Consider the following 19,733-nt stretch of genomic DNA (forward strand, 5'->3'; position numbering starts at 1 on the left):
ACCCATCTAGGATTTTTATCCAAATAAAGATAATAAACAAGCGTAAGTACATCCCGTACTTAACAAGCTAACATGGGGTTATGAAGCTCAAAAAGGTTGACTCTGGTTTTACTGCAGTTAGCATTTTTAATAAGTCAAACTTTTATTCTCAGGTATTAACAAATTATGCTTAAGCTCCCATTTAACCCCATATGAACAGATATCAAGGTCAAGTGTCTCATATAACATCATAGAACAACTCAATTAATCATCAACAAGTATCCAGTTATTCTGTGAGTTTTTTGGGCCGCTCGTGACCATGAGCATGGCTGTTATAACAGTTTGTTATCCTCTATAGAGGTGGTGCACATTCACCGCGAGTCGTGATTCCCCATATGCCCGGGTTAATTACTCTCATGTCACTGCTAAGGTGAGCGGGAAGGGTACACTATGAAGCCATTTTATAGGTTTCTCTAACAAGTTAGGGCCGCTAGGTTTCCTTGGCAGACAGATATAGGAACCCCCCTTTCCTATGGCACATATCCATCGTGGCTATACTCATAGGAACATAGGTAGCTCTATACCCAACGTGGCAAGCCCCATTTGCACCAAAAAGGTAACCTCTAACTAGCTAGAAAAGATCCTATTACTGAGCTAAAGTCAGAGCCATATGACTCTTCCGGTTGCACTGTCAGTCCTAGCTTTTGTCGACAGATAAGTCCTTATGGAGGGCTAGAAGCAACATGATCAAGAGTCATTTGCACCTTCGCCCTATGGAACAGTTGTTATAAATCATGTTATACCCTTAGTTCCATAGAATCATTCATCATCATGTAGATCAAATTCAGTTAGAGCACTAGCAATCTACCCATATGCAATTGACCCATAGGAGACAAGAAACAAGATAAACAATCACTAGGATGTCCTTACGGGTATCAATTTAGACACATGCAAATGAGTAATGGATTAAAGTGAAATAGGACATCAAGGTAAGCCCATGATATACTTGCCTTGGTTCACAAACCCTTGCTGATCCTGCTGGTCGTCAAAGAATTCTTGATCTCCAACGTTCTCCTCACCGTCTGAACGCGACCAACACGGCAACATACAACATTCCAAAAGCATTCATGCAAAGCAAATATTCCTATCATTAGAACAGTACACCAACAGTATAGAAAACAAGGTAAAATATTTGTGAAAATAATCTACGTCTCGCTACGATCACGTCAACGCGAAGTTCACGAAAAACGGAGCTAAAATGCGAAAGTTATGATTTAAACGGGTTTTCCTATAGCCATATATTTAATTAAATCTAACCACGAAATTAAAAAGTTCCAAACTTGACTAACAGTGGTTCTAGCATGTAGATTATGAAATTACGAAGCTAACGCGATTTGAATGGATCAATTCGGAGCTAAAACGACAATTTTATAAGTAAAACAGTTCAAATGGCATTTCTGTAAATACTGAAAACGTATTTTATACTTAAGCAGTGAAGTTTACGTTTTCAAAACGAGGATGCGTATTCGGGGAACTACGCATTGGACTGCGGGTTCAATAAGATGAAAACTGAGGGTCTCTTTAGAAAAATAACCTGCGAAGGGGTATCGGCCAATCAGAGCCGTCGGATTAGAAATGAGTGGCCAGAAATGGATCTGGGGGGAGAGAGAAGAAGGTGGCCGCTGGAACAGTGACGCCGGCGGCAAAGCTCCATTGCCGGCGGCATGGAGGTCACCAAAGTGCGCGGAACACGGCCTATGGGCCACGGTTCGGAAAACCGGAGGCACCGGGAGTTAGCTGGGTTGAAGGGGAACTCGCCCAGGCCATTACGACGGCCAGAGGAGTGAGCCAAGGCGGCGGACGCCATGGCCGGCGGCCAAAGCTCGCAGGACGCTCGCGAATAGGGCCCCAAACGGCCACGAAATACCAAATTGAAAGCATAGGGGGAAAGAGGGGAGCACGGCGAAGCTCAACGTGACTTCAAACGGGGACAAACGCGACTCGGAGATGGCGTTTCGCGGACGGCGAGGACGGTGTCCGGCGGAGCTCTTCCGTGCGGCGGTTGTGGCCTCCGTGGCGTGAGCGCGAGTGAAAAAACGGAGTGGGGAGAGCAGGGGAGAACGCGGGGGGGGGGGGGGGGCTCGGCTCCTTTAAATCGAGGCCGAGGAGCGAGGGACGCTCCCACGACGCGTGTCGTGGGCGGCGGTTGCAGCAGCGCCAGGCGTGGGCGGGCGGTTCCGAGCCGCGCGGGGTAGGGGATGGCGCTGACATGCAGGGCCGGGCGGTCAGCGGCTGCGGGCGCGAGGAAGGCGCGGCGGCTGGGCTGTGCCGGGCCGCACAGCGCGCACGACTGGGCTGGCGGCTGGTGTTGGGCCGCGCAGCGCGCAAGGGGGAGGCGAGTTGGGCTGCGGGAGGGGGCTGGGCCAGCAGAAGGAAGGCCTGCGGGCCGAAATGAAGAAGGGAGGGGGGAAAATGAATTTTGCATTTTTTTTTCTTTTTCCACATGGATTTCCAAAAGCATTTTTAAATAAGTTTTGAATTCATTTGAAATTTGAATCAAGATCAATCATCACAAAATTAGATATGCAGCCGCATGTATGCATCAAAAAGTTTCTAACCTTATTTTTAAATTTTAATTCCACAAAATTTATTATTTTCCTATATTTTAATGCACACATATTTGCATAAACAAATCATATTTATTAATTTTAAAAGAATGTCATTTTTAGGGTGTTACACTTTTGTATTTTACCTTCGGTTTGCGATAATTTTTTTTACTATAGTAGCTCTGTGTTACGGAGATGGTAAAATAATTTGGTTTATTTTACAATGAACCTGACCCAGGCTGATCATTTGTGGGGCAAGCAGTTGATATAAATGTGAAAATCCTACTCACTAGCCATGCATATACTCATATAAGATCACATCGATCAAACACACTTAGCACAGATCACCATATCTGTTGGATCAATACATTTCTACGCAGCGGCGGATCCACAGGGGGGGCTGGGGGGCTCCAGCCCCCCCTAATTTTTTGATTTCAAGCCTAATTATTGTAGCAAAAGCTTGATTTCACCATTAAATCTTCATGCAAATCAACATCTCCATTGTTTTAGCCCCTCTTATCCCGCATCGTGCATCCGCCACTGTTTCTACAGTTAGATTATTGCCCCTTTATTATTTTAAGATGTCCTAATGCTACTCAACTGCATCCAATTGGGCAGGTGAGGGAGCAGGGGGCTATAAAAGACTGAAAAGGCTGAAAACATGATAATTAGGTTCAAGAAAATAGATGCCCAATGCTTGAAAGGCTCTTTGTCCAGTTTCTTTAGCATACCGTCCCCGCCGCCAATAAACTAATGCTGTGGTAGGCAACTCGATGCGAATTGGTTCTAATCTTTGTGTTCGTTTGTGCATAGTATATTAGGGATCATGTTTCTAGGTTAACATTTTCTCAAGGCTCACATTGACATGGACAAGCAACCCAAATGCTGCTGCCACCTCCTCCACTAGAGAGCTTATCCTCACAAGCTTGGTGCCATAAAAAAATCCTCAATATTCTACTTGCCTGATACATGCATATAATATTATTTATGTGTTTACCAATAGGTACAAAATACTTGGTGGTAGGTCCAATTATTTAGGGCAAGTGCAAGGCTGGGAACCTTTGTTTGACCACTACAATAATAGCTACCATGAACACACATCTGAACCTTTGTATAATGCTGAGGCTATGCACGGCCATCCTCACACAACCATTGTTTAAGGAGGCCCTGGCACTTCTTTATGTGCCAAGATTATCCTCATCATTAAACAATTGCATCATTAGACAATTGCCCATCTCCCTGCTGCCCAACTTGTTTTTTTTTTATATATACTGTTGTGCCACGGCGATTACTTTACAAGTACGTGTTAGTGGCTATCGTATATACGTATTATGGTAGTTGCAATGGTTTGACAGGGACCAAATTGGAGTCCGGAGCAGTTAACAGGAGTAGCGTGGCAGGAAAGAGTGATCCAGAATGGCTTTGTCATTAGTGCCTAACAGTCGTCTTAAATTTTAATAACACTGCTAGGTGGTGTTCGGCTGGTATTAAAGCTGGCTGAAGCTGATTTATTGTGAGAGAAAAATATTGTAGATTCTAGCTGATAAACCGGCTGGTATCATTTGTGGACCATGACCTGCTGCGTATTATAAAGTGTAAAATATACTACCCTGGCATGTTACCCCCAGAATACCAACATTTCAAAGTGACAAAATAAGAAATACTAGTATAAAGGACGAGCAGCATGTTTGTTTCGTCGTAAACGATCGTGGATTATTTACTGCTGGCTGGTTTGGTGTGAGAGAAAAAATAATGTTCTAGCTTATAATCCACGATCGTAAACGAGTAAACGAACAAACTGGAGGTTGGAAGAGCTCATTGGTATCATCTGTCAGAGAAGAAAACATAATACTGGAAGAGCTCATGTACCCTTGTACAACCTTATATGATGTATAATACATGTACAGTGTATTCGTTTTCTTTGCCAAGGAAAAAACACAACTATTATTTCAAAAAAACACAAGTACTATATTTTGAGGCGTGAATCCCTAGAAACCTACTGCAAAATATGGTTTGGTACGAGCACTGTATTGGCCCTAGTAGCTTGCAGGGGAGCCTTTGTACTCTCCCTTCACCTCTGCTGGTAGGCTTGCTAGGATCATACTAGTACTAGTACTACTACTGCTATGCTACAATCCAGTAGCGTCGTGGGCACTGCATCAACCGTGGACGGTAAAAAGGACAATGCCCTGTAGACTAGTAGGCAACGTGCAAGGATTAGGAAAGAATACAATTTAGCTCTACATAAAGTTAAGATTATATGGAAATAAATATCGTTATTTATAATACATAATAGCTATATATTATGAAAACATATTTCATCACAAAACTAATAATACTTATTTGGTATGATTCATATCGATTTGGTTAAACTAGAAAAATTGACTAGGTACTGTCTAGAATTGTACTATTACTCTATAGGAGAGGGTGCAGAGGGTGTGGGCAAAAAGCGTGAGCTCACGGCACTGTTCGCTTAAACTTATCAGCCGTATCGTTTCAGCAAAATAACAATATTTTTCTTTTAGTAATAAATCAACATCAATCGTTTTTTTAGCCAGCCGAACAGAGCTCGGGGGTGTGGCTGTGCCGCCGTGAATTTACGACATTCATCACCTTTTTCATTTTTGAGCTGGAATATACTATACTCCTACCTTGTACAGTTCACAGAATCACAGTTGTACTGCATTAGTACAACCTGTTCCTCGGGTGATAATGCCTGCATACAGTATGTTAAATGACGTTTAAACGCGCATCTCTAGTGCAGTGGTCGTTATATTTTTACGTTTCAGTTGTATGCACTCCAGTATTTATGGCATAACTGTTTGATTGTTTTGTTCTTTCATGAAAGGAGTAATTTTGTTATGAAAATACTTGAAAAATTGAGAGCCAAAGAGTTTCAGCCTTGTTCGTTTCGGCTGAAACGATCGTGGGTTATTACTAGCTGGCTTGATGTGAGAAAAAAATACTGTTCTGTAGCTTATAATCCACTGATCGTTTACGACCAAGCGAACAGTCCGTTTATGTTTTCATCAGGTTCACACACCAATCGATGTAGATTTAAGTCTAACCACTAACCTCAAAGCCTTAAGGCCTCCCCCAACACGTCTACACTAGCCGTCGAATGTTCAGCTACACGGTAGGGTACTAGGGTGAATCAGAATGGCCCAACATAGACATTTTATCTCGAGCTGTTTAGGCCGATGTACATCACAAACAGTAGTGACCTGTTCATTTCCGGGCAAAAAGCCTCCGGCATCACTTGCTCAATCAGGCAATCAGCATGTATCCGCTTTCAATCAACCAGAAATGGTCGAAGCAAGCGCCAGATGGTAGTTTCATCTAGAACTCTTGCCCATCCCTTTCATCAACAAAATTTTCTTGTCAGGTTAACATGGCGCAACATACCTTTCAGAGGTGAACCTCATGGGGAAAGGAGATCAATAATTACCCCAGTGAAGTTGCGTCAGAAGCTGGACTCTGGTACATTACAGAGAAAAGGAGCTAAAGAGAACAGATGATAAAGATGCACACTTTCTCCATTAACCACCTGGCATGTGGGGTGTGCACTGACAGGAACAGAAATCTCATCGCGTCGCCATCAACGTAGAAAGGACAGATCTCGACACGAGAAGGGATCATTGTCAATGCGGAGTCAAAATCAGGTACTAACTTGTATCATTAGATATTTTTCTCCCTTAATATATTTGTTGCTATGTACAAAGGTCACAAACTAACAATTGTAGCTGGGGCGGCATTATACTTTCAGCACTAGTTAAGCTTTTCTCTCTCTTTTTTTTAAGAAATAAATCAACCACAATAGTGCAGGAGAGCCTTTAGTCTTGAGCTGATGGTTGATGCATGACTATGTACAATGTATTAGCGGCAAACAATTGATGAGCACAGTTTGAATTTCCCAGTCAGTTACCACATTCTTCATGTTGATTTTCCTCTCTAAACTTGATATACTATACAGACAAATGAAGAAACCAGATCGGCACCCAGGCTGAATCATTTTGGCAAGCCAGAAGAAGGTTCAGAGGCAGAAAGCTCGGTTTCCAACTTTTTACTGATCTCTTGCTCCTGTTGTGTCCTGAGATAACCCTGTGCTGTAGAAGTAACTATCTGGATAATGAAGTTTACAACCATGAGCCACACCAGGGTATTCCAGACCAAAGAGAATGACAGATTCCACTTCTTTCCCTAAATATGGATTAAACAATATGAACATTTTGTAACAATGTAAGGGCAACGAGTGGGCAGAGTAAATAGGCAGAATAAATAACTGGAGCTTCAGTGTTATATCAGCATTTTATTTTTCTCTGAACCGGTGTCAGCACTAGAACTGTCCCCCAGATCAAGAGCTTATTTTTATAACCACTTACTGAACACCTTTCCATGGTGTGATATTCCATGCCATGTATTTACATGGCCAATGGTAAAATATCGAAACATAACTACCGTCCTAGGGGCTACCGTCAGATCACTTTAAAGAGTGGGCAAGTGAAGCATATGGCTGCAGTAAATTTCGGATTTTTGTAACTGAAGTCGAGTGGAATTAATACCTTAACAGAACTAGAAGCTGATGCAGCAACATGGGCTGATAAAAACTTATTTTTGGCCATCTTCAGCTTGGAAACTAAAGATGGAAGGACAGATGCCACTCCAGGAACATTGCTAAATGCCCATATAAGCCTTTTCTCCACCAAATCAAGAAGTTGGTTATTGCAGAGAGTAATCACCAATGTAGTCTACATAAGTGATTTGTAAATGACAGTCAGTTGTCTTAACGGAGATGAGAAGAAATCTGCATGATACTATGACTACAATTCACAGAAAAATGCAAATATATGAATTGCACCAAGAAGTTTGACGAACCTGGATACAAACTTTAACAATAGCCTTTCCAATCAAAGTTGCTAGAAAAAACTTCCAGAAAGGGATGTTGAATTGTCCACACAACATACCGGCAAGATCAAATAGAGGGTTTGGCACCTGACAGAAGAAATAATTATACAGTTTCTCCATGTCATACATCTCATAAGGAAAGGAATAATATGTCAATAAGTATAAAACTTCAGTGAGACAAAAAATTCAAAAGATTTAACAATAATATGTCATGCAAATGTCAGCAAAGAGTGAATGTGAGTTTCTTCAACGATTTAAATGGGCCTTCACCTTATTACAGTCTAAATTGACAAGGTGCTACAAGGCAAGTCAGCAAGTAGGGCAAAAATGCAACATACTAAAATATGACTTGAACAAACAAATTTTAAATGTCAACAGAATGATACTAACCGAAGCAAGTAGCAATATTAGAGTGAAGCTTAAATGCTGTGAATGAGACATGAGCCATCTTTTGGCCTGGCGTAAAGTTGATGATAGAAAACCTTCTGAAATGGAAGCATCCAAATCTTCTAACTCATCAATTACGCGGCCTGACATGCTAGCTGTGGTTCATTATTTAAAAGGAGTCAGCAACATAACACATACTTAGAAAAAAAACGGGCTTACTGCATCATTCAAGTTGATGCCTTTAACCAATGGCACAATCTTGTAAGGTACATTGATCCTAAATTTAACTTTATATGATGGATTGTTGTGGTTAACTTGTAAGCTAGATAACACTGCTGGCAGCAGAGCTGTAAAACTTTTTGGATATAAACAAGCTCACTATTCCTTTGATACCTATATAAGGCCCCATGGATCATAATGATTTCAATTTCTTAGTAGAAGGGGGACTTAGCCTGTGATATAAGCTAATAAGATCGTTACCATTTTCATTTTCATGTATAACAATATGAAGACATCATTGTTTATATCTACAAAACTAAAAGGAGACAAGGAAAAAAAGTATTGTTTATATCTACAAAACTAAAAGGAGACAAGGAAAAAAAAGTATTTAATGAAAAATGCTGCATTCTCTTGCGCATATCTTATATTTGTTTCTTTAATTACAGAACCAGCAGACTTTGTTTATGATGGCTGTAGATCGCTGTTATTAAGCATTTTGTTTTCCTTTTACTGCTTTTGCACCTATTCTAATAAGGACCGCCTAAAGCATCTCACAATGTGGAGGCTGGGATATTTCTATTCCATTGTCTAAGAAGAACAAGGAGACTATTACATAATTTTAGTTTGCTACTCTGGCCAGGAAATCCGAGCACAAGTATGCTTCAATGAAAGGTGGTATTATTATCAAAAAATAGGCAGGAGGTAGAATTGTATTTTTTTAACCAGCCCTTGGACAACTGATGAGGGCATGAGGCAATGACTCAAAGTGGAAGAGACGGATCAAGTGGACAAGCAAGAGAAAATAGCTGTAATAATCAAGTAAATTATGCTATAGTTAGTATGCAGAGCAGTATGAACAAAACCTGCTCTTGAGAGGAAATATGGAGGAAGCTCTCCAAGTGCAGTTCCAATGCCCCAAAGAACAGCTTCGAGACAAACTTCTTGCAGTATTTTGCTGAATGGAATTGTTTCATGATAAACTGGGGGTCCAAACTGCAGACAGTCTTTCTCCAACCAGGATGGGCTCCTTTTAAGGAGAATAGTGTCATAAGGAGCACTTTTTAAATCAACCCTACCACACTGAACCGCTTTGATAGTAAACAGGGCAACATGGGGACCTAAATACATTATGAAAGTGTGCAAACCAGAACCTGCAAGATAATTACAGTGTAAGCAGAAACTCTTGTTATATTTAAATCAACTAATTAAACTCCTAATGCACAATTTCACCACATCTGAAACTATTTGTAATTACCTAATCCAATCGATGAAGCGACCCCTAGTATGATCCACCACAATCCAAACCTGACATACCAAAGTAGCTCCTGTAGATGCTGCATCAATGACAACATACCATGTTTATCCAAGCTGCTATATATATTTAGGGAAGACCTAAAACTATCTGCCATTTAGCAAATTTGCTTCCATATTGTTCAAGAGAATTTCATCTACATAGTTATAGATTGGTCACATCAATAATATTTTGCTTCAAATATCCTGTGATATACAGATGTTCTAATTAATTTGAAAGAAGACGGTACCTTTTCATGCAGGCCATCAGTGAACAAGAGCAGAACCCAAGTAGCAGCAACCAAAAGCATTGCGATTTTTAACCGAGAACCTTTTTTCAGAACAGATGAACACGTTCTTTCCAAACTCTGAGCAATGGCTAACACAAAGAATGCCAATGTCTTGAATGGTCTTGATGTAATTGTTAGTCTCTCCAGGTCCACACGATGTTTTTCCCAGAGCTCTGAAATATAAAGTGCACTGGTTAGAGCATGGACTACACCGCAGTATATCTCATTATTCGTTCAGTTAGCTAAGTGTTAATAAAAATCATGGTTTCATCTCATCCTGTAGTGCCGTATGGAGAATCCAACGCACACTCCAAATTATTACTAACATTCTAGGCAACTTGTTCACATATAGTAAATCGAAATTCCGCAAGTTCTGCAACGCATGGGGAAAAAAATGGCAGCTACCCTTCCATAACACAGTTTTTCGAAGAAAGGAGGCTTTGTGGCAGTGGCATTTGTATTTGTCTTCGAGCTGGAAAACTAAATTTGCATTGAAATCCTGCCACAAGGGCAAGACAGCAGAGAAAAAAACAAAATAGTAAAATTATCACTCCTAGATGCCAATATTTTATCATGTAAAAATAAGTCCGAAGAAAAAAAATCAAGTAAATAAAGATAATTCAATCAGACGCCAACCGCCAAAATACTATCTAAAAATCTAATTTGAAATCGTGGAAAACCTCAGTTTTTAAGTTTTAACCTTCAAAAGGTGTGTTCTAAAAGCATCCAATGCTTGAATAAAACAAAATCACAGATTGAAAGAACCGATACCAAGCACGCAATTTCGCTACTCAAAAGAACGGTTCTACTGCTTTGAATCACGGGCGGGCAAGAAAAATAAATAAACCAAACAAAAAAAAGTCACTGTGTTTCCCTAAAATAGAAGGGGTTATACGTATCGCCAATCCGAATTTGTAGGGAAAAAAAACCAGAAAAAAAACATGAAATATTCCAACCTTGTAGGAAAACCTCAAAGACTTGCATTCGCACCTCGAGCAGCAACAACGATTTCCATAATTCCACACCACAGATGTCAAGTATGAACAGCGCAAGATGATTTAAAACCCAAGAACTAAACGAGACGGCGTATCTCCAAGAACAATGAGCGGACCAAACAACACGACCCGTCCTAGAGCCTTGCGAGCCGATAGACTCACTCACCTGACATGGTCTTGTCCTCGCCGGCGCCAACCGTAGGCCCCATGGCGCAGCTCCAGGTCCCTCCCCTCTGCCGCTGCCGCTGCCGCCGCCGCGTAGATCTGAGCAGCGAGCTGTGGTGCTGGTGCTTGAGCCAGGCGCCGGCGCTATATGAACCGAAAAAAAAGGGCGCGAGCGAGCCTTGCTTCCCGTTTAGAGCGGAAACGCCTCTTCACCGTCCTGGGGAAGGAGGGTAGAGCAGCACGAGCCCGGCGAGGCGCGGGGCACAGAGGAATCGTTCCTTCCACCTGAAAAGATGACCTTTTTCGCGAGCGCAAGGGGAAAAAAGGGAAGGCAAGCTGAGAACGGCTTTCCGTTTTATTACGTGCCCGGGATTTCACGATTACCCCGTCAGGCGTCACCACAGACGGAAACGGATACACGCGTTTTCTTGAGGGGTACAAAGGTAACTGATGAGGGCAGAAAACTGATGTGGTTGCTTGAGCGCTAAAACTAGTAGTAGAAATCCAATCTTCAATTCGGGGAGGAGTTTACGAGCTGCTGCTAACCTTTTTCTCTTTTAAAAAAGTGGAAATTAAAGCTTTGTGCTGAACTGCTAAAAAACTGCTTTAGGGTCGAGCCACATCATCATTGCTGATGCTGACGACTGGACCAGCAGCCTGTTCAGCTGGGGCTGAAACGATCATATACGATTGTGGATTATTACTGCTGGCTAGTTTGATGTGAGAGAAAAATACTATTCTGACTGAAAATTTACGATCGTTTACGACCAAACGAACGAGGCGTAGATTTGTGACAAATAACTCGTGTACTTCCAAGAATGTATATTCGAACATCTCGATTAGTTTATGGGATCGTTACAATCTGAGTGTTGGTGAATTGTAAACAACTAGCTTTCATCGTCTGGGATGGATAGTTTTAGCTTTGAGATTCAGGTTATCTATACAATTTATACACTACAATATAATTGTGTATATAATATTATCATTAATCAAAACTATAAGCAATATATGATCGATCTAAATGCTCTAGATATATCTTTAACTTTATATTTAAGATTTTTGAGAGCTACAAATTCGTAGCTTTCAGAGTTTTGCCAAACAGAACATAAGTGAGCCATCATCCGAGTGGTTTAGTTCTTTGATATCCTGATTCTAGAGAAATTGTACAGATAAGTTATACTACTACTAGCACTTAACTTTCTCATTATCTAATGTGATCATTAGAATCCAATCAAAAGCATTACAGGCCACTCGAAAAAAAAAACTTTTTTTTAATCTGTGGTCAAATGAAACATTGTCATCCAATGTTCCAAACCAGGAAGACACCAATTACACCTGATCGATGGTTGTCATACCAGTCATAGATGATTGCCATACTAGTCGTTCTCCCTTGGCTTCTTGATATTTACGTCGTGGCCTCAACGATGGCGTCCTCTTCTGAAATTCATTTTTTTTTATCTCGTAAGATCACTTTCAACCTCGAGCCTCCTCTTTATTTGTTGAGGCCGACCTTAAACCTGCTACCTCGTCCTCACACCTTGTTTATCACCACACACAAGGTACAATATGCATATGTTCGCAAAAAAAAGGTACAATATGCATATAACACGTCCCGTTTTCATTTTCACGTGGGTATGCTATCTTTCGATCGAGGCGTGACGACATTGCAATTTCGCCATCATTTGCTGCCCGTCGTTAGCCTGCTGGCTCTGAGTTCTGAGAGGAGACATGGAGAGGCAACCAGCCACGACGGGGTCGCACAGGAGCTGATCCCCCGGTTGCGGAAAGCAACGGCAGCGAGATTTCGTGCACGCGAGAAGCGACAGAAAACCGCGCTGGGAACCGACGAGGAGTGGAGCACGCGAGCCGCGTGACGATCCGCGGTCGCCACCTCTCGCTCCTCGGGCGGAAAGGCATCGATCCGTTTGGTCTGGGAGGCTCGTGTCGCCGAAAGCGTATCCGCATCATGCGCGTCAGTCGCAAGGAGCCGGTGTCGTCTGCTAGTGCAAGTCACCTTCAGGCGAAGCAGCCTCAGAGCAGAGGAAATTGGATTTTTTGGGTTACCTCCTGTGATGTCGCTGTACACTTCGGCAGATGTTATAACTGATTGTTCACAGCTATTGGCAGATGAAGATTTTTCTTTTGTTTTTAATTAAAAAACTGTTTCTATGCAAATCATCAGAGTACAGGGTCAGCACAACATGAGCGTCAGCATGTTCAGGAATCAGACCATATACTTAAAAACAGTGGAATCGGAGCAAGCATATGGAAGCAGCTGAACTAAGCAGAGAAATGGGAAGGACCATCCGCCGGCAGTCAGCGAATGGAAGCAGCTCTTTTTATACTCAGTGTTGTCATACGTACCAGTAATTCTCAACAACAGAATTCAACTCGACATGGATGCCCAAACTTTCTTACGTAGTAGGTAGTACCTGGGTCGCGCAGCAGTTTCTTATTCTGTTTCCTTTTTTATGGAAGGAAAGTTCAACTCCGGAAGCAGAAGCAAATAGAAAAATAACAGTGGGCACAGATATGAATTATGAATGCTCGTAGAATGACTTCTCCTGGAATTAAAATATCTTCTTTCCCAGTTCCATGTAACCTCAAGCATCGCATTTAACTTTTAAGAATGCTAGCTATATTTTCATGGATATCATCTTTTGCATTTTTGTCAAAGGGGTCATCTCCAATATAAAGATCTAAGAGAGACTGGCACAAGAGCTTGCTCTCAATGCTCCCCACTTCCTCGCCTTCAACTACACACGCAGAGAAAAAGTTAATTAATCATGAGCATTATTAAGAAGAAATTTACTTAATGAAATTCGTCCAGTTACAGTTGAAATGGATAAATAGGAAAAATAAACGAATGCATCAGTGTGCAGTGTGTAGACATGCCATTACAAAATCTTCTAACAATGAACATCAATGACCTTTGGAGCTGTAGGAGATCAGGTTTAATGTTCATACTTGCCATTTCTTTAGGAGAAACATATGCAATTGCTCTAAAATCAAATGAAAATGCAATGAAACAGATGCAAACCATGGATGCAGCAGGTGAGTGGGCAGCAACAAGGACAAGCAAGGCTCATCGATGACTGCTGATGCAATGCCAGGGAGCCATTGATGGAAGTGGCTTAGCTGAGGTGGTACCATGGCTGGGCAAGAGAGGTGGACGGGAAGGGCAGGAGGAGGGTGGTGCAGAAATATGCAGCGGTGGGGAGTGGTGCAGGCATAGCATATGGAAGCCGTGACGGCGGCAAAGGCACAAATGCACAATGGTGTGGTGGGGCATCAGTGGCAACAGGAGTTCTCATTTGTGTGAGAAAGTGTGCAGGATGGAGGAGGCATTACAGTAGCTGATTCAACTGCTTCTGATTGGATTATGCAGTATTTCAGTTCAAAATTTAGATGGTTTGGAACATAATATCAGTCGGATGTTTGCTATACATAACTCATCGAGCATTTAGAAAAATAAGGGCATCTCCTAAGTTTTGGAACGGGGTAACTGGATAATAGGATAAGTACTTTATTTCCCTGCAGTCAGACTATCTGATTTAACATATGAGCAACTGTGTGAACAAATATAATAATGTTGCCAGGTACTCAGATGTGGGACACATGCATACTAATTGCAACATGAATACATCTTTCAAGCTGTTTAAATAATTCCTTCAGTCCTTGCCACAAAATAAATCCTCCACCTAAATACTGAAACCAACAAAAGAGAAATGCAAGCAGAAAATGAAATGAACTTACTGCAAATTTTAAGCACATGGTTTGATTCCCTCGAAAGCTCAATCACAGACCCCTTTGGTAATTTGTATTCATCCTTGAAAAGTGCAACAAAGCTGCGGAAGAACAAGGTATAAATTTGATGTACATACTTATGAATTTCAGTATATGATAATAATAATAGAAGTAATATAATAGCATCATTTCCCTAAAGAGCTCCTTAATTTCTCAGCTAGTAACTCTTCATAGTTTTGAATGGTTTACTATTAGCATCTAGCATCCTGTCATTCTCAGTTCCCACTAGCTTATTAGGTCCCAATGACAGAGGCTAGGGACAAGTATCCACATTCTTGCAATCATATCTATTAATCATATTGTTCTAAAAGAATATCGTGAGAAACATGAAAAGTCCATTTGCAATAGAAGAATCACAATTAGCCAACAAATACTCCCTCTTGTTCCAAGCATAAGTTGTTTAGGACATCGACATAGTCTCCAATATGGCACTAGGATTTGCAACTTATGTAAAAGTATACTATTTTAAATAGGGGGAGTTATATACCATGAAAGCCTATGACGAATCTAGTAACAGTAACCATGTGTTGTCAAATTACGTCACTTTCTATACACTGATGGCTCAAGTTAAAGAGGTCGGACCCAATTAAAATCCTAAAATGACCCACATTTGGAATTGGAGAAAGTAATTAACAAGCTTGCACAATGCACATGGCATATAAATATAAGGTTCATGTTTGTATTGGATGATGCGATAGGAATTTGGAGGAATGTACGTGCTCCTACAAGATTTACTGTGCTCCACTCCAAACAACCCATTCAAGATCTGTGGAGATGGATATGATGTGAGTTCAGTTTTATCAATCAATATGAAGCTGAATGCGTTATGTGTGGTCCGTTTCTTCAATTAAGCCATAACGAAAGGTTGGAAATCGTGACACTACACAATGTTATGGAAAGCAACATATTCAAGTTTGCGGGTTGATGAAAGCATCGCTGTAAGCTTATCAGAACAGGTCTTAAAAGAAGTTTCAGCATTTCTCCCCCAAAGCCATATAGTATAACCAAAAGAGACCTGAAATACAATTACCTCTGAAGCAACTCTTTGGTGTCTTGTCCACCGAACTTCTGAAACCTACTTCCCACACTCTTCTCAAATGCGCTGCGAACCGAGCGAATACTCAGCCTCCCATAAACAATCTGCAGCCTGACCGTCATCCGTATGTCACGCTCTAGCGTATCGTTGATCAACTCAGCATTTTCCTCCAGTTCCGAGGCGGAGAACTTACTGTACTTCTCCTTCAGCTGCTGTTTCAAATCGTTGCCATCCGCATACACGCCTACATAAAGCGACATTTCAAAATCTCCTCTTTATAGCGCTTTTCTGACGATGGAGAGATCCAATATGTCGTTTTTAGCGGAAATACAGAATACCGAATGCGTAGACGTCGATGGACTTGAGCCCGAGGACGCTGGTCTTCCGGAGGCCTACGCCGAGTAGGCGGCGCCCAGCGGCGGCCTCGGTGGGGAATGTCGCGCCGGTCCGGGGTTCGACGGAGCCGGGGGCCGCCCCGTCGGCCAGGGAGAGGGAGGCCCAAAGAGGGGCAGGGTGCGGACTTGGGCGGCCTGCGGACTTGGCCGTGAGGGTCAAGCTGGTCGCTGCTGCAGCTGCGGCCGCGGCCGCAGCGGCGACCGTGGTGGCGATGGCGACGCCGTTGGGGGCTTGGGTTGGCGGGAGGCGGGGGATGGCAGCAGTGGGGAAGCGGAGGGAGACCATGGCCGCGGGCCGCAGCGACGAGAGGCGAAGAGGAGGTGGTGAACTTGAGGTGCGTCCGTGCGGGGGGCGGAGGACTCGATGTGGGAGAGCGGCGCGGGTGGCGCGCGGCGGCAGTGGCGAGGTGATCCCATTCATTTCTTTGTTACGTTTTGTTAAGTTGCAGCCAGGATTTTGCTAAGAGCAACTCTGACCAAACTCAATCCACTACTTCTCTGAGCACTTCGACCAATCTCTTAAAATTGGTTAATTGAATTGAAGCCATTAAAAAAACCGCACATTCCAGAAATGCCATTACTTTTCATCTATTTTAAATCGTGCCATTACAATTTCTTGTATAACGGAGAAATGTCAGTTTCTACGCTTAACGTGACCAGTGGCCCCACCTGCATGCATACGTAGACATACCCTAAATCCATATGGTCCATTATGCCCCTGCCTTCCGCATTAGACGCCGCACCGCTGACTGGATTGAGATCCTCTTTGGCAGGGCTCATGCAGGGGCTTCAGCTCCGGCTCCTGCAGGAGCTTGTGCCAAACGCCTATTTTGGAAAGGGTTCTGCGTGGCGAGCCGATCAAGAGCCGGAGCCATTTTTTGCCTGCGCAGGAGAAGCCTAAAAAACGAGCTTCGCGCGGCTCCTTACTGTGGGTTCACGTCGTCTAGTGCGAAAGAGCCGTTTTGCCAAATATTTTCCAGAACGGCTTCAGCTCCTCCAGAGGAGCTAGAGCCGGAGCCATTTTCAAAGGAGCCAGAGCCCTGCCAAACAGGCCCTGAGTTGCCGCCGCTCATTTCCTCCATCTCGTCTCCTCTGTCCAGGAACCCTAACCCTACGGCGGCGGCGACGACGGAGAGTGGCGACTGCGACGACTCTTGGTGGGCACGGTGGAGGGGATTATGGCGACCACCTAGATCCGCAGCTATGGAAGGTTGAGCAGATGGCTGGGGGTTCTCTTAGCACCAATCCTGGCTGCTAACTCTATGACAGAGGATGGCATGTCTAGGTATTCCTCTGAAACTCCATCTCTCTAACACCAGGACGAAGATTAGTTTGTGGTTAATTGTTGTATTTAGCTTTCTATGATTTGTTTTCACATTGATGCTAGGAATGATCTCTTTGCGCTAGAGATTAAAGTACAAGCTTTCAGTACAACAGACTCGCTTGGTAGAAAAGTGTATTGCAAAGGCTCTGTAATTAAGTGGGATGTGGAGATAGGATCGTTCACCCTAGAACTGTTGATGCAAAGTTTGCAGAGCGCAGTTAAATGGTCCTCTAACTAGTGTGCCACGGTGTGGTTCTTTGACAAAAAACTTGAAAGAAGATGTCAGGTTAACCAGTGAGATTCAGATGATAGATTTGTTTGACATGTATAAGGCTCAAATGTCTTGCCACTTTGTAGTAGGAGTGTTTGACAAATCTGTGTCTAATGCACCTGAGTTCAACCTACTAGAGCCCCTTTGTGTTATTCCACCTGATGACAGTGCACCCACTGATGCTATGCTAGATGGGGCTGCCAATGCCAATACTAATGCTTTGCCAAATATCCCCACCAATGTTACTACTTTCCTAGATAGCCCCACCAATGCTAATACTTTCCTAGATAGCAACACCAATGCTAATGTTGATGGGGCCACAAACCTTGAACTCGTCAGAGAGCCAGACTTGTTTGATAATGAGGAGTATGTTGGGGCAGATGATGAGCACTTGTATATACCAATACCACCTAGGCAGCCACCAACCACTAAAAATATTGAACCAGTTGATGAAAATTCTGATCATGTTGCTGCTGATGGAGGTGTTCCTCTTGAGGCAGAAGTTGATGATGCAGATCCCCAGGAGATTCATGTGCTTCATGATCTAGAGAACCCCAAGATTATCAAGGGACAATTGTTTCCTGATATAGTTTCATTCAGAAAGGCAGTGCAGCATTATGCTGTGACAAAAGGATTTGAGTTTGCTAAGGTGAAAACTGACCCGACCAGATTTGTTGCCAAGTGTGCAGCTAAGGGGTGCCCATGGAGAATTCATGCTTCTAGAATTTATGATAAAAAACAATACAGGTACAACATAAGACCTTTATTTTTTTTGCAAATATAATTGTTGCCTACTTCTATAATTTTTGCTTGTAGATAAAAGTGTTAAGTGTACAATATGTGACCTTTTTTTGCTTTCAGATAAAAACGTTACCTGCTGAGCACAACTGTCCTAGTACCAAGCTGAGAGAAGGCAAGATGGCCAGTCAAGGATGGTGTGCTAATAGGTTGGGAGAGTGGGTGAAGAAAAATCCAAATAAAAGAGCCAAAGATGCAAAGGATAAGCTTGAAGGAGATTATGGCATCAAACTAAAATACTCTAAGGCCTGATCAGGTATGAAGCTTGCTCTTGAACAGATTCATCGAAAGTATGAAGAAAATTTTCAATTGTTGTACAACTGGAAAGCACAGATAGAAATTAGCTCCCCTGGTAGCATTGTAGAGATAGAGGTAGAAGGGAAGGAGAAGAAGCGCTTTAAGAGAATTTTTATAGCACTGAAGCCGTGCATTGATGGTTTCTTAGCTAGATGTAGGCCATTTATAGGTGTATATGCATCTGCTCTGTGTGGTAGATATATTGGGCAGCTAACATCAGCAACTGCAGTGGACAGTCACAATTGGTTGTATCATGTGGCCTATGCTATTTTTGATTCAGAGACAGAAGACAACTGGAAGTGATTCATGGGGCAGTTGCGTACAGCTATTGGGTATCCAACTGGTTTAGTTATATGTATAGATGCCTGTAAAGGTCTTGAAAAGGCTGTGGATGCAGTTTTCCATGGGGTAGAGTATACCTGGCCATGCAGCCCGAGGCCCAGCAGCCCGGCCTTTTGGCCCGACATGAGCACGGCCCGGCCCGCAGGCCACCAGGCTCAGGCTGGCTCGGCACGCAGCGCTAGGCCATGCCTAGGCTAGCAGTTGAGCCCGCGGGCTGGCATGGCCTGGCACGGGGTTTTGGAGGAGGCCCGGCAGCGGCCTGAGAGGGAGGCGGCCCAGCTCGCCAACAGCTCCCCCATGCCGCCACCCCAGACCCCACCTATAAAAGGCGGCCGATGCGGTGCCCCCCTCTTAGCCTCCCATCAGTCCCACACTCCCGCTCGTAACCTAACCCTAATCCCCAATTCCTCATTCGCCCATTCGCATCCCACCACCACCAGCCGCCGCGCTGCTCTCAAACACAGTGGCCAGTGACGCCTCACCGTCTCCAATGCCGACTCCGATGACCATGATCTGCCTCCAGCCGGCGTCGTTCCCTCCATCCCTGCCTCTCCCTTCTCCCTCTCCCTATCTCCCCTCTAGATCTCGTTGATTATGTGAGTTGGTTGTCTCTATTTGTCCCTCCTC

The 19,733-nt window shown here is 43.1% G+C and overlaps 2 protein-coding genes across 4 annotated transcripts; both read right to left on the reverse strand.

Annotated features, from left to right (window-relative positions):
* Nucleotides 1-6,230: 6,230 nt before the first annotated feature.
* On the reverse strand, nucleotides 6,231-11,217 carry LOC136552573 (vacuole membrane protein KMS1-like). Of its 3 annotated transcripts, none has more exons than XM_066544132.1 (8): nucleotides 10,838-11,217; nucleotides 9,638-9,849; nucleotides 9,352-9,430; nucleotides 8,960-9,247; nucleotides 7,881-8,032; nucleotides 7,461-7,577; nucleotides 7,148-7,333; nucleotides 6,231-6,707 (listed from the first exon to the last, which is right to left on the reverse strand). In XM_066544132.1, the coding sequence occupies exons 1-8, from the start codon at nucleotides 10,878-10,880 to the stop codon at nucleotides 6,594-6,596; spliced, it is 1,191 nt and encodes a 396-aa protein (XP_066400229.1). In that variant the 5' UTR covers nucleotides 10,881-11,217; the 3' UTR covers nucleotides 6,231-6,593. The 3 variants fall into 3 exon arrangements, with proteins under 3 accessions (XP_066400229.1, XP_066400228.1, XP_066400230.1); XM_066544131.1 differs by having other exon boundaries at nucleotides 6,231-6,785; nucleotides 10,838-11,214; XM_066544133.1 differs by lacking the exon at nucleotides 10,838-11,217 and having other exon boundaries at nucleotides 6,231-6,785; nucleotides 9,352-9,464; nucleotides 9,638-9,799.
* Nucleotides 11,218-13,116: 1,899 nt separating this feature from the next.
* On the reverse strand, nucleotides 13,117-16,506 carry LOC136552574 (fatty-acid-binding protein 1-like). Its single transcript, XM_066544135.1, has 4 exons — nucleotides 16,018-16,506; nucleotides 15,674-15,923; nucleotides 14,593-14,684; nucleotides 13,117-13,592 (listed from the first exon to the last, which is right to left on the reverse strand). The coding sequence occupies exons 1-4, from the start codon at nucleotides 16,493-16,495 to the stop codon at nucleotides 13,453-13,455; spliced, it is 960 nt and encodes a 319-aa protein (XP_066400232.1). The 5' UTR covers nucleotides 16,496-16,506; the 3' UTR covers nucleotides 13,117-13,452.
* Nucleotides 16,507-19,733: the final 3,227 nt, after the last annotated feature.

This window comes from Miscanthus floridulus, chromosome 4 (genome assembly GCF_019320115.1).
Source record: "Miscanthus floridulus cultivar M001 chromosome 4, ASM1932011v1, whole genome shotgun sequence".
Classification (NCBI taxonomy): Eukaryota; Viridiplantae; Streptophyta; class Magnoliopsida; order Poales; family Poaceae; genus Miscanthus; species Miscanthus floridulus.